The sequence below is a fragment of the Hypanus sabinus genome, chromosome 14 (assembly GCF_030144855.1).
Source record: "Hypanus sabinus isolate sHypSab1 chromosome 14, sHypSab1.hap1, whole genome shotgun sequence".
Classification (NCBI taxonomy): domain Eukaryota; kingdom Metazoa; phylum Chordata; class Chondrichthyes; order Myliobatiformes; family Dasyatidae; genus Hypanus; species Hypanus sabinus.
In genome coordinates this window covers 44,011,861-44,025,764 of record NC_082719.1, presented here as the reverse complement: position 1 = coordinate 44,025,764, position 13,904 = coordinate 44,011,861, and the positions used below count along the sequence as shown (strand labels likewise).

At 40.3% G+C, this 13,904-nt stretch overlaps 1 protein-coding gene across 3 annotated transcripts in view; it reads left to right on the top strand.

Annotated features, from left to right (window-relative positions):
• Positions 1-13,904, top strand: part of rfc1 (replication factor C (activator 1) 1) — a 56,840-nt gene that overhangs the window by 19,685 nt on the left and 23,251 nt on the right. For all 3 annotated transcript variants that reach the window (XM_059989046.1, XM_059989045.1, XM_059989047.1), the window contains exons 9-14: positions 1,457-1,863; positions 2,126-2,227; positions 4,693-4,872; positions 5,183-5,287; positions 10,158-10,539; positions 11,766-11,875. In XM_059989046.1, coding sequence (XP_059845029.1) covers positions 1,457-1,863; positions 2,126-2,227; positions 4,693-4,872; positions 5,183-5,287; positions 10,158-10,539; positions 11,766-11,875 — 1,286 coding nt within the window. The remainder of the gene's footprint in view (positions 1-1,456; positions 1,864-2,125; positions 2,228-4,692; positions 4,873-5,182; positions 5,288-10,157; positions 10,540-11,765; positions 11,876-13,904) is intronic.

Below are 13,904 nucleotides of genomic sequence, written 5' to 3'. Positions count from 1 at the left end.
TTGGTCCACCATTTCTTTGGCCCCCCATAGTATTTCTCTGTCATATTCCAGCAGTCCAATATCCAGTCTTATCTCTCTTTTACTCTGTATTTTAAAAAAAAACCAAAAGCAATTCTTGGTATCCTCTTATATTGTTGGCTAGCTTACCCTTCATATTTCATATTTTCTGACATTGTGGCCTTTTTAGTTACTTTCTGTTTTAAAAAGCTTCCCAATCCTCTCCCTTCCCACTAATTTTTGCAATATTATATGCCTTCTCTCTTGCTTTATTGCTGTCTCTTACTTCCCTTGTCAGCTGCAGTTGCCTCATCCTCCCTTTAGAATAGTCTGTCATCTTTGGAATGTATCTATCCTGCGCCTTCTGGATTGTCCCCAAAATCTCCAGCCATCCTCCTGTTCTGCTGTGCCTGTTGGTGTCCCTTTCAATTTTCACTAGCTCTCTCATGCTTCTGTAATTTTCTTTACTCTATTGTAATACTGATACATTTGATTTTATTTCCTTCTCAAACTGCAGCATGAATTTTTATCATATTATGATCTCTGCCTCTTAAAGGTTTCTTAAGTTTCCTAATCAAATCTGGATCATTAACACCCAATCTAGTCCCTAAAGGACTCAACCACAAGCTGCTCTAAAAATCTACCTTGTAGGTATTCTACAAATTCCCTTTCTTGGGATCCAGCACCAATTAGATTTTCCCATTCTAGCTGTATATTGAAATCCTCCATGATTGCAACATTCCCCTTTCTACATGCCTTTTCTGTCTCCTGTTGCAATTTGTATCTCGCATCCTGGCTACAGTTGGGAGGCCTGTGTATCACTCGTATCAAAGTCTTCTTTACCCTTACAGTTTCTTTGCGCTGCCCACAAGGATTCTACATCTTCCAAACTTGTCACTTTTTTTCACCCAAGGATTTGATTTCATTTTTTACCCATAGAGCCATCCCACTCCCTCTGCCTGGCCTTTTGATACAGAATGTATTTTTGGATGTTAAGCTCCTAAGTATGATTGTCTTTCAGCCACAACTCATAGATGCCCATAACATCATAGCTGCCAGTCTTTAACTGCACTACACGATCATCTAGCTCATTCAATGTACCGTGTACATTCAAAACTTTCTGTCCTGTATTCATCACCCTTCTTTATTTTGACCCCATTACACTTCATTGCATTTCTTTGACTGCAGTTTTTCCCCCATCATCTGCCTGTCCTTCCTTACAACCTCAGGACGCACTACATCTAATTGTACATCAATTGGCCCATCCGCAGCTCTCAGTCCAGTTCCCACCCCTCTGCCATATTTTTGGGATATATCTTTTAGGACGTGAGAAAAAACTGGAATGCTAGAATAAAACCTACATGATCGCAGGCTCCACTCAGAAATTATCAAAAGGACCCATTTGCTGTTGCCCATGCATACGGGAGCTTCACTTACCAACCTCTACCTTAATTTTCAGCCAAGATGTTGAGTGATGTTGATAATGTGAAGAACTGCAGTGAAAAGTTCAGTAAATCACAGAACACAAGGATTTCTACTCAACTGTCATCTGAATCTTCTAGTAATGTAGAAAAATCACTTCATAAAGTATCTCCATCTAAAATAAGTGCAAAATTGGCCAACATGAAACGTAATGAAGAATTGGTGCGAGTAAAAGGGGACAGTCCAACAAAGCCAGTCCGAGAGAAGAGAACTTCACCGAGGAAAGAGAAAACCCTTTTTTCAAAGAAAGAAGCAAAGATTTCTCCCAAAAAAGAGGAAAAAGCTAATTCTTTAAAGAATGGAAGTAAAAGGATTTCTCCAAAGAAGGAAGAACAGACTGTTTCACCGCAGACAAAGGAGAAAGCATCCCCAAACAAGTCTGAGGTGGGAAGCTTTTTGCTGTAGTTTGGGTTGGGTGACTGCTATATTGTTTTATGTTGTGACTTGCTTCAGGTTAAGATGATAAATGCATTTGTCATGTGCCTGATCAATTTTACTTCAGTCATCAGGTTTGCTTACGGGCAGGGCAGTTGCTTTGGAGGACCTTCCAGTACGTTACTACGGATTGAGAGTTATGTGACTGCAGGTTTTGTATTTTGAAAACTGCTGTTGAGTTAGATGTATCTGTTTTTGTTCTATATCCAAGAGCCCTGAGGATTCTGAAAAGAAGCGCCACAATTACTTGGCTTATCGTAGCTTTCTAAATCGTGATGGGCCACGAGCTTTGGGTTCAAAAGAAATCCCTCAGGTAGGATGACTGCAAAATATTATTAGCAATGCTTCCTTTGTATAATTACAGTGAAACCCAGTAAAGGACGATTGCTCATACACACTGTTCATTAACATTGATACAAAAATATTAAAAATTCATTGCAATGTTTTGTTGTCTGTTATTTGTATGTAATTAGCCAATAGGCCTATGTTTAAATATGTGAACACAGTTTGCTAAATCACTTTGTGTGTCGGTCATCCCTGAGTAATGAACCAATATCCTTTTAAGTTGATTATCTCAGTAAGTTGTAAAGTACTCAGTGTACTCACAGTATAGTAATGATTGACATCAAAGAGAGACGAGCAATTGCAAAATTAGATAGACAGGAAACTAGTTCTGTGGTTTGGAGTGAATTTTTGAAAATTTGTTTAATGAGATACAGCATGGAATGGACCCTTCCAGCACTTTGAGCCATGCCAGCCAGTGCCCACATACATTAACTTTGCCCTAATCATGGGATAATTTACAATGACCATTTGATCCAGAGGAAACCCGTGCCAGGTTGATGTTGAGCTCACAACTCAACCTTGTTTTAAAAAAAACAATATTGCCACCTCCAGTTTAAATTCCCACATGGAATATTGTGGAGGATCAAATACCCAAAACCCAAACCCACACAGTCATGGGAAGAATGTACGGGCTCCTTACAGACAGTGATGGGAATCATACTTGATTTTATGGGTTTACAATGTCAGGCATTCATGACCTGGGGATGGGCAATAATTGTGGTTTTGAATGTTTGGTATTCAGTGAGTTAGGAAGTTACTGGATGTCTTTTTGTGGATTTAATGGAAACTTGACGGATACTCAGAACTATTCTGATACTAGCCATAATTATCGGTATAGTTGGCTGAGATATCAGTGAGCTGTAGGACTCAGCAAAGACAAAGTAATGAGAGGAACTGTACGTAAGAAAGGTTGATTGGTTCAGTTGCATCTTAAATTGGGAAAAGTTACTCATTTAAAAAAAAAGTTTTTTAATTCCAACTTTGTACAAGTGGACCCAGGTAATGATGGCAAATTTCCTTCATTAAAAGACCAGATGGGTTTTTAATTGCATGGTCAACATTATTAATACTTATCCCATTTAATTAAGTGTTGGCTGCTGTGGTGGGTTTGAACTAGTGTCTTTCCTGATTATTATTCCAGTCCTCTGTTTTACTATTCTACTGCTGCTCTGTTTTGTGAGATCTGTAACTTGTCAGCTGTTCTATTTGTTGAATCTACCATTTATAAAATTTCAGCCTTCAATCTTCAATTTACACTAGAAGAAATCTTCACTGTACCATCAGATGTCTTTAGATTAGATCTTACTGAATGTAGTCTCCATTGGTTTCATTGTCAATTTTCTCAATAATTTTGTTTTTTTAAATAAAGAGAACGTAGTATAAAGTAGATTTGTGCAGTGCATAACAAATGTATCAAATGTACAATTCACATCTGTGAAAGAGTGCACCATAGTACAATCAAACTTTGATTATCTCCCCAACACTCCCAGTCCCCGACTCCAAGCCATCATTACGTTAGCAAAAAGGGTTAAACAGAATCTTTGTCCCCACAGAGCTGCATTGGTATAGAGAAGGTGTATTTTCTTGAATTTGACAGTCTGCAACATTCTTAAAAAAGAACTTCATCTTGCACACTTCAAAACAGTGGATGGAAATATTTACCTTTTTTGGCTATTCTTTCTATGCTATTTATCCACCTTCATCAACTAACTTCATATCTCCAGTGCAGATAAAGGAAACCCAATAGCATCTTCAAGAGGGATTCTTTTTGTTGTTTTACTCAAACCAGGTATTTTATCTCTAATTCTCCAACTGCCAGGAAACTGCTTCTTTTCTGTCCATTTTCTGTTCCTGTACAACTCAGATTTTCTACACTCGCCTCAAACCCCATTGCCCCGCTCCCTTCCTTTCCATCTGATCATCACCCACATGGTTACCCCACTGCTTTTGCTTCCATCTTCCTTCCCCATCTCTCTCTCTCCCTTTATTCCGTGTTCCATCTTGCTCTTCGTCACTTCTACATATCACTCGCCAGCTTCTGGCACTGTTTGCGTGCTCCCTGCCCCAATCTATTACCTATCCTCACCTGGATCCACTTTTCATTTTACTCTGTAATTCAGCCCAGATAATGGGTCCTGATCTGAAATGTTGTTTATTTCCCTCCATATGTGATACCAGACTTCCCGAGTTACTCCAACTTTTTATTTGTTGTTGTTCCAAGTTCATATATTGCTCCTGAAAAAGGATAGGCTTTTCTAAATTTTTTGCACTCCTAAAAGCAGATAAAAAATCTGACTTCTGATGTGAGGTAGTTCTCCCTCTCTGGCTTCTAATCTGTTTTACTCTTTGTGTCATTTTGTAACACTGTGAAGTCCTCCTACATAGTGGTTTGTATTATCCAGTTAGAATGACTGTACAAATTCTTATCATTAGGGAGCTGAGAACTGCTTGGAAGGGCTTACATTCGTCATTACAGGAGTCCTTGAATCCATGGAGCGCGAAGATGCTAAATCTTTAATCGAGCGTCACGGAGGAAAACTAACTGGAAATGTCAGTAAGAAAACAAGTTACCTGGTGACTGGTCGAGAAGGCGGGCGGTCAAAACTGGACAAAGTGAGTGCCTCTTAGTAGCAAATGCTTATGTGAACATCAATCTGAAAAGTTGTTGGTGATTCTGCTGGTTGTTTAATACTGCTGATATTAGTGGCATTGATTTGGTGGTCTCTAATATTGTCATAGTAAGACTAGTGCAGTAGTCTAATCTTCTACACAAGCAATCAGATATAACTAACTTCATTGTTGCTTTTACAAATTTAAGCATAATAATATCTTCTGTTACTTCCCAAAAAATCAAATATGATGTATTGAATATTTTTATTCAAAGTTAAGCATCTTTTTATTTCCTCTAACAAAAATGATTTAGGCAGAGAGTTTTGGAACAAAGCAAATCGATGAAGATGGACTGTTGGATCTGATTCGTAGAATGCCAGGAAAGAAGTCCAAATATGAGACTGCTGCTGAAGAGGAGGTTAGTTTTTGAAGAGAAAAGTTTTTATAACTTTCTAGATCTGTGTCTTGCACTGCTAATAAGTTCATTATTGTAACGTACTGAGATCCAATGAAAAGCATTTGTTTGCCTGCCATCTGTTATGTTTTATAACTTCAGAAACTAATTGAAAGAAAACTTGGGAGCTGGGAAAATGTCGAATTCATTGTACCTTAGTGAATTGCTCAGGTATGCCATCATTTGCCATTCACATCGAACCTGTAATGAATAATGTAAACAACGAATGCACAATCAAATAATATATTCACAACATTACTCAAATATTAAACAGAACTCTTCCCTGCATAGCTATGAACTCCAACTCAATATAGAATGCATCTCAACTTTGTATGTGTGTCTGTCACTCTGCTTGGCAGGCGAGACTTGTGGCTTGGAAACAATCTCAGGTTCTGTGTCTGCCTCCGTGGCGGTTGTAGGAGTTGACTCCGGGACTGCAGGAAGTAGTTCTGACAGCTTTGGATACCTTTCTTCTCTAACAATTGACTCTGCCCTCCTCTACTGATTAAGGTGTAGTCTCCAGATGACATCAGGCGTGATCTCCACTGTGCAGGAGAGTGGTCCAGTTCTGTCATTAATCTTTCCAAGTATCCACTTTTGATTACCTCTGTAGTCCCTTGCCTGGATGGCTTGATCAAGAGTGAAACATTGAGCCTCCTTGTTTGAGGAGCCCTCCATTTGTCTCAGCTGTTTGTCCTGAAGTCTCCTGAGACTGGGGTTTGAAGAGATCGAAGTGTGAATGCAAGAGATAACTCAGGAATAACATAGCTGGCAAGTTGTTGGTTGTGGAGTGTGCTGCCTTGTGATATGCAAGGAGAAAATTTCCTTTGCCTTTTGGAAAGACACCTCACACAGCTTTGTCCATTGCCATTTCTTCCTGATCTATAGTAATGAGTTCAAGGAGTGGAGCACACTAGCTAGGTTCAGCAGTAATCTGTTATAGTAATTAACAAATCCTTAAAAGGACTGGAACTGTGACGTGTCCTTTGTCCTTGGAGCATCTATCTCTGCCTGAATTTTCTTAGCACACTTGTGTTGAATCTTGTGTGTCAATGGTATGAGCACAGTAAGAGATGCTTGATTTAAAGAATTCACACTTGCTGCGTCGTGCGCTGAGCCAGTAATCTTCTAATTTTTTTTAACATTGTTGAGATTCGGGAGATGTTCCTTGTCATCCTTGCCGGTAACAGTGAAGCCATCCAGGTAACACTGCATGCCTGGGCAGCCTTACACCATCTGGTCCACAGCTTTCTGCCAGGGTGCAGATGCTATTACAAAAATAAGCCTATTATAACGATAAAGCCATTTGAGAGTTTATGGTGAAAAACATTTTTGACTTTTTCATCTCTACCTGTATGTAGGCCTCAGCTAAGTATACTTTGTGAAAGTGTTTACCTCCAGAAAGGTTTTCAAAGATGGTTTTTTTTTTCTTGGGCAGAGGGTGTTGATCTACTTTCAGTATTGGGTTGATGATGACCTTAAAATTACCACAGATCCTTACAAGCTCATTCTTCTTGGCTACTGGGACCATTTTAGTGTTGCCAGTGGGCTCCTCTCATCCTTGGAAAGAATTCCTTCAGCTTCCATGCAATTTAAGCTCACTGGCTACTTTATCATAGATGGTATAAGGAACCAGGTGGGCTTTGTAAAACTTTGGTTGTGGCATTTTCATTTAACACTATTTTATCTTTTGTTTGAATTTTTCAATGCCATCTCTGAACACTGCTATGGCATTATCCTGAACCTTTATTCACTTTCATTTAACACTGTTGCAGTGGATGAGGCATGTAACTGGTGGCTAGATCTTCAGTCAAGTTGTTTTAGCCAGTCACTGCCCCATAATGCTTCAAAGAGGGCAATGGATCATGGGAGAAAGAAAGAGGGGCACCAGCAGGAGGTGGTAGGCAGGTGAGATGAAGAAGCTAGAGTGGGGAATAGAAGAAAGGGGGGGGCGGGGGAATTGTTACCAGAAGTAGGAGAAATTGATTTTCATGCTATCAGGTTGGAGGCTACTAAGATGGAATTTGAGGTGCTGCTTCTCCAGCCTGATAGTGGCCTCATTGTGGCAGGAGAGGAAGCCATGGACTGGTGTGTCAGTGCGGGATTGGGGACATAAATTAGAATGGTAGACCACTGGGAAATCCTGCTTTTTGCAGATAGAGTGGAGGTGCTTGATAAACCGATCTCCCAATCTATGCCAGGTCTTATAAATATGCCACATTGGGAGAACCAAATAACAGATGTGCTGGTGAAGTGTTGCCTCACCTGGAAGAACTGCTTGGGGCCCTAACAAAGTGAGGGAGGAGGTAAATGGGCACTTCTGCTGTTTGCAGGGGTATGTGCTAGGAAGGAGATTAGTGGGAAGGGATGAATGGACAAAGGAATTCATGGAGTGAACGATCCCTGCAACATTCTCCACAACTTCTGCCATCTTCAATGGGACCCTACCATCAAATGTATCTTCACTCCCACCCCACCCCTCCCACTCTGCTTTCTACACAGATTGTGATATTCCCTTGTCCATTCTTCCAGAAGTGTGTGTGTGTTGCTGAAGTTTTTGGTCATATTATCTTTTGCATATGATAAATGAAGCTGTTGAGCTCGATAAAAGTGGTGGAAATAGCCCATTTCTTGAGTAAATAACTCATTTTCATGGGACTTCCTTGAAAGCTCTGTTGTAAGATTGGGCAAAAGGGTGTGGGACACTTATCCATTTTACAGAGAAATTATGATGCAAGCTGTTACTAGTGAGCTTGGGGATTCAGTGTTGTTAGCAGAGTGACTTCAAGCCTAGTGACTCTCTTGGAGCAATGATGAGCTTGTGGATGGGGAGATTTCAACAAAAATTTGGATGCAGTGCTGCTTGGAAGATTGAACAAAATTAGATGTGTCATAATTGCTTAGATTCTAAATGAATGGAAAAATTTTCTAAAAGCAAGAAAGAGGAGCTGGATCAATATGGATTCCTTTGAGCTGTTGTCTAAACTTCTATAAAGATAACTTGAAAGGGCGTTCACAGATAAAGCTAATTTAGCATGGACAAATGGGCATTGGGATAATCTTTGGACTTGAATAGGCTGACAATATAACTAGTTTTCACTTAGAGTTGGGCAACACACACAAAATACTGGAGGAATTCAGCAGGCCAGGCAGCATCCATGGGGGAGAAAAATGTCCTTTAAGCATATAGTATCTGTCTTCTCTGGAAGCTGATTCTAAATATTCAGCACTTCTGTGTGGATAAATTTGCCCCACAGATCTCTTAAATTTCTTCTGTTATCTTAATCCTGTGCCACTATTTCTAGACTCTCCTGCCCAGGAAAATGATTCTGGCTGTCTATTCTGTCTATGCACATCATTGAAGACCTCTGAGATCCCCTTAGCTTTCTGTTTTTCAGTGGGAATAACTTCTTTAAAGCTGCAGTCCTCCATTTTTGGCAACATCTTGGTGAATCTCTTCTGCACTATCTTTATTGCTGCTGTTGTAGCGTGAATGAAATCACCGGAGATGATTACTGGTAGATACAAAGCAGCTTCTTATTCGACACAACAAGGTACAGCAAGCATCATACGTAGACCCTTTGGTGGAAGAGGTCTGCTAGCCCAATGTGGGCTCTATTTATTTGCTAAACGGAAAGGACAATTTTTATTTACAGGTGTAGGCAATGCTTTCTTTTGAAGGTTTCGCACTTTTGATTAAATCCATTCCACTATCTAGCACCAGCAGCATTCGGGCTGGTATTGTTCCAAACTGAATCCACAATACATTTATTTGGTATTTTACATGCTTAACATGAAGGACAATACATATTTACAAAGTATAAATAAGGCTATCTTTGAAACTAACCTGACCCACCAGCAGCGTATTCCAGTATTCACAGCTTTTAGAAACAGCATTGTTTCAAATGAAACAATTTGAATTTCTTGGTGAAATTTCACAGCTTTTAGGAAATGCATTGTTATGAACGCAATCCCAGCGCTTTGTCAAACAGGACAGAAGACTGGTGGCCGAAGCCATTTGCTAAGTGTGAATGACCTAAACCCAAGAATTCACTCTTAACAGCTACCACATCCTCCTTTTGGTGTGGTGAGCAGAATTATACATAATACACTGAAGTGCAGCCTAAACAATTGATTCAGTGTCAACCAGGTGTAAAACTTAGAATTTGATAGTAAATCCTAAGGCTGATATTTTTTTTAAACAAGGAGAGGAATTCTGTGGTACGGTTTTGTGTTTCACGGTCTCAATTTTTTCCCCCATTACCGTCCCTTGATGCTGTCTGGGGAGAAAATAGACCAGCTGCCAAATGTACAAGTATCCTTGGAACCTACGTTTCTTGGGTACACTGCTTAACCTAAGGTGCTGTTAAATACAGCTGTGGTTGTAATGATATTGTTAATAACAAGCTCATATTGGATGCTGGTATTCTATTCATTGGTAAATGAAAACAATTGTGCTTATGAACTGTCCCATTTCAATCCTGCTACACATAACCTAAAATAAGTTTTATGACTAATTCTCTGTTTATATTAAATTCTTTTTGTCATTCAGAGATTGTTTGGTTTGATTTAAAAAAAACTTGGGGTTTACAGTACCTTTTGATGTGAACCATACCACTGTAAGAGATATGTATATACACAATCTTTTAGTTAGCTTGCCAAGAAATTTAAGTTTGGGACTGTGGGATTGATGACAGCATCTCTTTTGTGTTGTAATTGTTATAAGAAATTAAGGCAGTAGTGGCTATCAATAAAATTCACTAACCTTTTCCTTATAACAATTTTCCCTAATATCCAAACAGATTGTGATACCAATGATCTTTTAAAATTGCAGGTTAGAAAGTCAAAATCCAAAGTGCAAGAAGCTGCCAAGTTGGCAAACAAAGGTGAGCATGTTAAGAACAGCTCACCACCATTGAAGAGACAAACAGAGCATAAAAAGAGTGGTTCTTCAGCAGAGAATGGAGAATCCTCACAATGTAAGAAGAGTACGTTACTAGGAACAGAAGCTTCCACCAATAGTTCTGCCCTGATATGTGATCGTTGGAACCCAGCTTCAGAGAAGGAGGTGCAGAGTTTGCTGTGGGTGGATAAGTATAAGCCTGCAATGCTGAAGAATTTAATCGGACAACAAGGAGAGCAGAGTTGTGCAAATAAACTGGTCCGTTGGCTGAAACAATGGCGTGTGAACAATGCTGGGAACAGCAAACCTGCAGGTGAGAATGTCTATTTCTTTGCAACCTGTCTGTGTCATCTTCATTTGGAATCTGTTAATATTTATTCAGGCTGTACCATTAATTAAGATGCTACTTTGACTTAATCTGTTTTTTAGAAATGTTGAAATGCCACTTAATTTAAAAAAAAATTTATACCAACTAATAAAGAAGTACATCCCTATTCTTTCTGCATCTTTTGTAAGACTACATTTGACATCAGCTCTCAGTATGATAACTAAAAGATTAGCCAGTGATTAGTTTGGAGGGTGACGTGAAAGGAAGGGTTTTTCAGGAATGAAATTTGAGTTTCTGGTTGAGACAGCTGAAGGCACAGCCATGAATGAGGGGTGAAGGAAACTAGAATGCACAAGGATGGAATTGAAGAAGTGGAGTTCTGAGTGATATATGGTTGGAGGACTTTAGGAGTCAAGATTGTAGGAGGCGATTTATGTATAGACGTAACAGGAGGATGGGGTTGAAGAAATGTTTGTCATGTTTTACATCCAGTAATCAGTGTGACAGCATATCTCAGCATTGTAGTTAAGTCGGGAATGTTTTCCAGGATTGTAGCCTTAGGGGAGCAAGCCAGCATGCAACAAGGAGGCACCCTGCAGAACAAACATTTTCATTTGGATTAGTCTTTGACCTTGGATCCAGTGCATGGCTACTTGCCCCCTTTGAGAGTTTGGAGTTTTACCATCCCACCCCTTCATTATATGCTTCATTTTCCCACAAATAGCCCATCTCATGTTATTTGCTTAAAAAATAAAGGGCTCAACTGTCCATTAATGTAGCTCTTCAATTGTGGTGGATAACTATCTTTCACCTCCTTTCATAGTTGCTTAGTCTCATTATAGTTGTATCTGTACAGTGTGTTTGGTATAGTTGTCATGTTTTACCAAAACCAACCTGCAGTCACGATTGACGGCGGATTGTTTGGTTTTCATTTGAATGGAGTAGACAAAGATACATAGCGAGATTAGACTTTGCAAATCATTACTAATATTCTCTGTTTAACTTTGTGTATTTGGTCCAGGTTATTGTGTGTATTTTAAAGGGAAAGTCAAGATGTAACATGTGGAAAAAAAAGGTCTGCTCAAGACAGGGATTAACTAGTAATTTCTAGTGAAGGGATCTCAAGAATACTTGGTGGAGAATTCTATCAAGAAGAAACATCGTGCACAAAATGTAGAGGTTGTAAATAACTTTTTGTGTCACTTGCACAGTGAAATTCAACAAATTTGGTGGGAAGGACGATGGTTCAAGCTTCAAGGCTGCTCTGCTGTCTGGTCCTCCGGGTGTAGGTAAAACAACCACAGCTACTCTAGTATGCAAGGTAAGACTACCTGAATACCAAAGCAAATCAATTTTCCCTTCTATAAGTTGCATGCAGAATCTTTTTATAGTACTGCTTCATATTTAGCAGCCACAAGTTGTCAGAATGAATTAAGTAATGATGTCCAATCTGAATTATGCTGGATGTACCATCAATTGCCAAAAATTGTCATTTTTGATAGCTTAATTTATGGACCAGACAATTCTTTACTTTGTCACCAAACAATTGATACTAGAGCATACAATCATCGCAGCGATATTTGATTCTGCGCTTCGTGCTCCCTGAAGTACAAATCGAAGTAAATATAATAAACTTAAATTATAAATCATAATTAGAAAATAGAAAAGGGAAAGTAAGGTAGTGCAAGTCAGGTCCGGATATTTGGAAGGTACGGCCCAGATCTGGGTCAGGATCCGTTCAGCAGTCTTATCACAGTTGGAAAGAAGCTGTTCCCAAATCTGGCCATACGAATCTTCAAGCTCCTGAACCTTCTCCCAGAGGGAAGAGGGACAAAAAGTGTATTGGCTGGATGTGTCGTGTCCTTGATTATCCTGGCAGCACTGCTCTGACAGCGTGCGGTGTAAAGTGAGTCCAAGGATGGAAGATGGTTTGTGTGATGCGCTGGGCTGTGTCCACAATCTTCTGCAGTTTCTTCTGGTCTTGGACAGCACAACTTCCATACCAGGTTGTGATGCACCCTAGAAGAATGCTTTCTGTGGTGCATCTATAAAAATTAGTGAGGGTTTTACGGGACAGGCCAAATTTCTTCAGCTTTCTCAGGAAGTAAAGGCGCTGGTGGGCCTCCTTGGCAGTGGACTCTGCTTGGTTAGACCAAGTCAGGTCATTTGTGATATTCACCCCGAGGAACTTAAAGCTCTTGACCTGTTCCACCTGTGCACCACCGATGCAGATAGGGCCGTGTGGTCCACTACTCCTTCTGAAGTTGACAACCAATTCCTTCGTCTTGCTGATGTTGAGGGATAGGTTATTGTCTTCGCACCATGCCACCAGGTTCTTAATTTCCTCTCTGTACTCAGACTCATCATTACCCAAGATAACAATTGTGGTGTCATCAGCAAACTTGTATATTGAGTTCAGTGGGAACTTGGCTACACAATCATGGGTGTATACCAGAAGGCTGAATACATAGCCTTGTGGGGCACAGGTGCTCAGAGTGATTGTAGAGCAGAGCTTGTCCCCTATTTTTACAGCCTGGGTCCTGTCTCTGAGGAAGTTGAAGATCCAGCTGCAGATCTGAGTGCTAAGACCCAGGTTCCAGAGCTTAGGAATCAGTTTATTTGGAATGATAGTATTAAAGGCAGAGCTGTAGTCAATGAAAAGGAGCCTTACATATGTGTCTTTATTCTCCAGGTGTTCTAAGGAGGAATGTAGTGCCAGAGAGATGGCATCTGCCGTTGATCTGTTGCTCCGGTAGGCGAATTGCAAAGTGTCTAGGTTGACCGGTAGGTTATGGTTGATGTGTGCCATAACCAATCACTTGAAGCACTTCATAGCATTGATGTCAGAGCCACAGATCGATAGTCATTCAGGCATGCCACCTTGCTTTTCTTCGGCACCAGGATTATAGTTGCCTTCTTAAAACACGAGGGGATCTTAGACTGAAGCAGGGAGCAGCTGAAGATGTCAGCAAACACTATAGTTAGCTCGCTTGCACAGGCCCAGAGAACCTGTCTCGGGACTCCATCTGGGTCCGACGCCTTCCTTGGATTTATCTTCAGGAAAGTTCTTCTAATGTCCTTCTTGGTGACGATGAATCTCAATACCATCAGGTCCGGTTCATCCGGAGGGGGCGGGACGCTCCTCTTCTGTTCGAATCTTGCATAGAATACATTAAGTTCGTCAGGAAGAGAAGTGCTACAGTTATTGATATTCCCAGCCTTTGCACCCAGTGATCTCATTTAGACCCTGCCATAGTCTACTGGCATCCCTCTGGTTAGCCTGGGCTTCCAACTTGGCTCAATATTGCCACTTGGTGCCCTTAATGGCTTTCCGGAGTTCACGCCAGGAT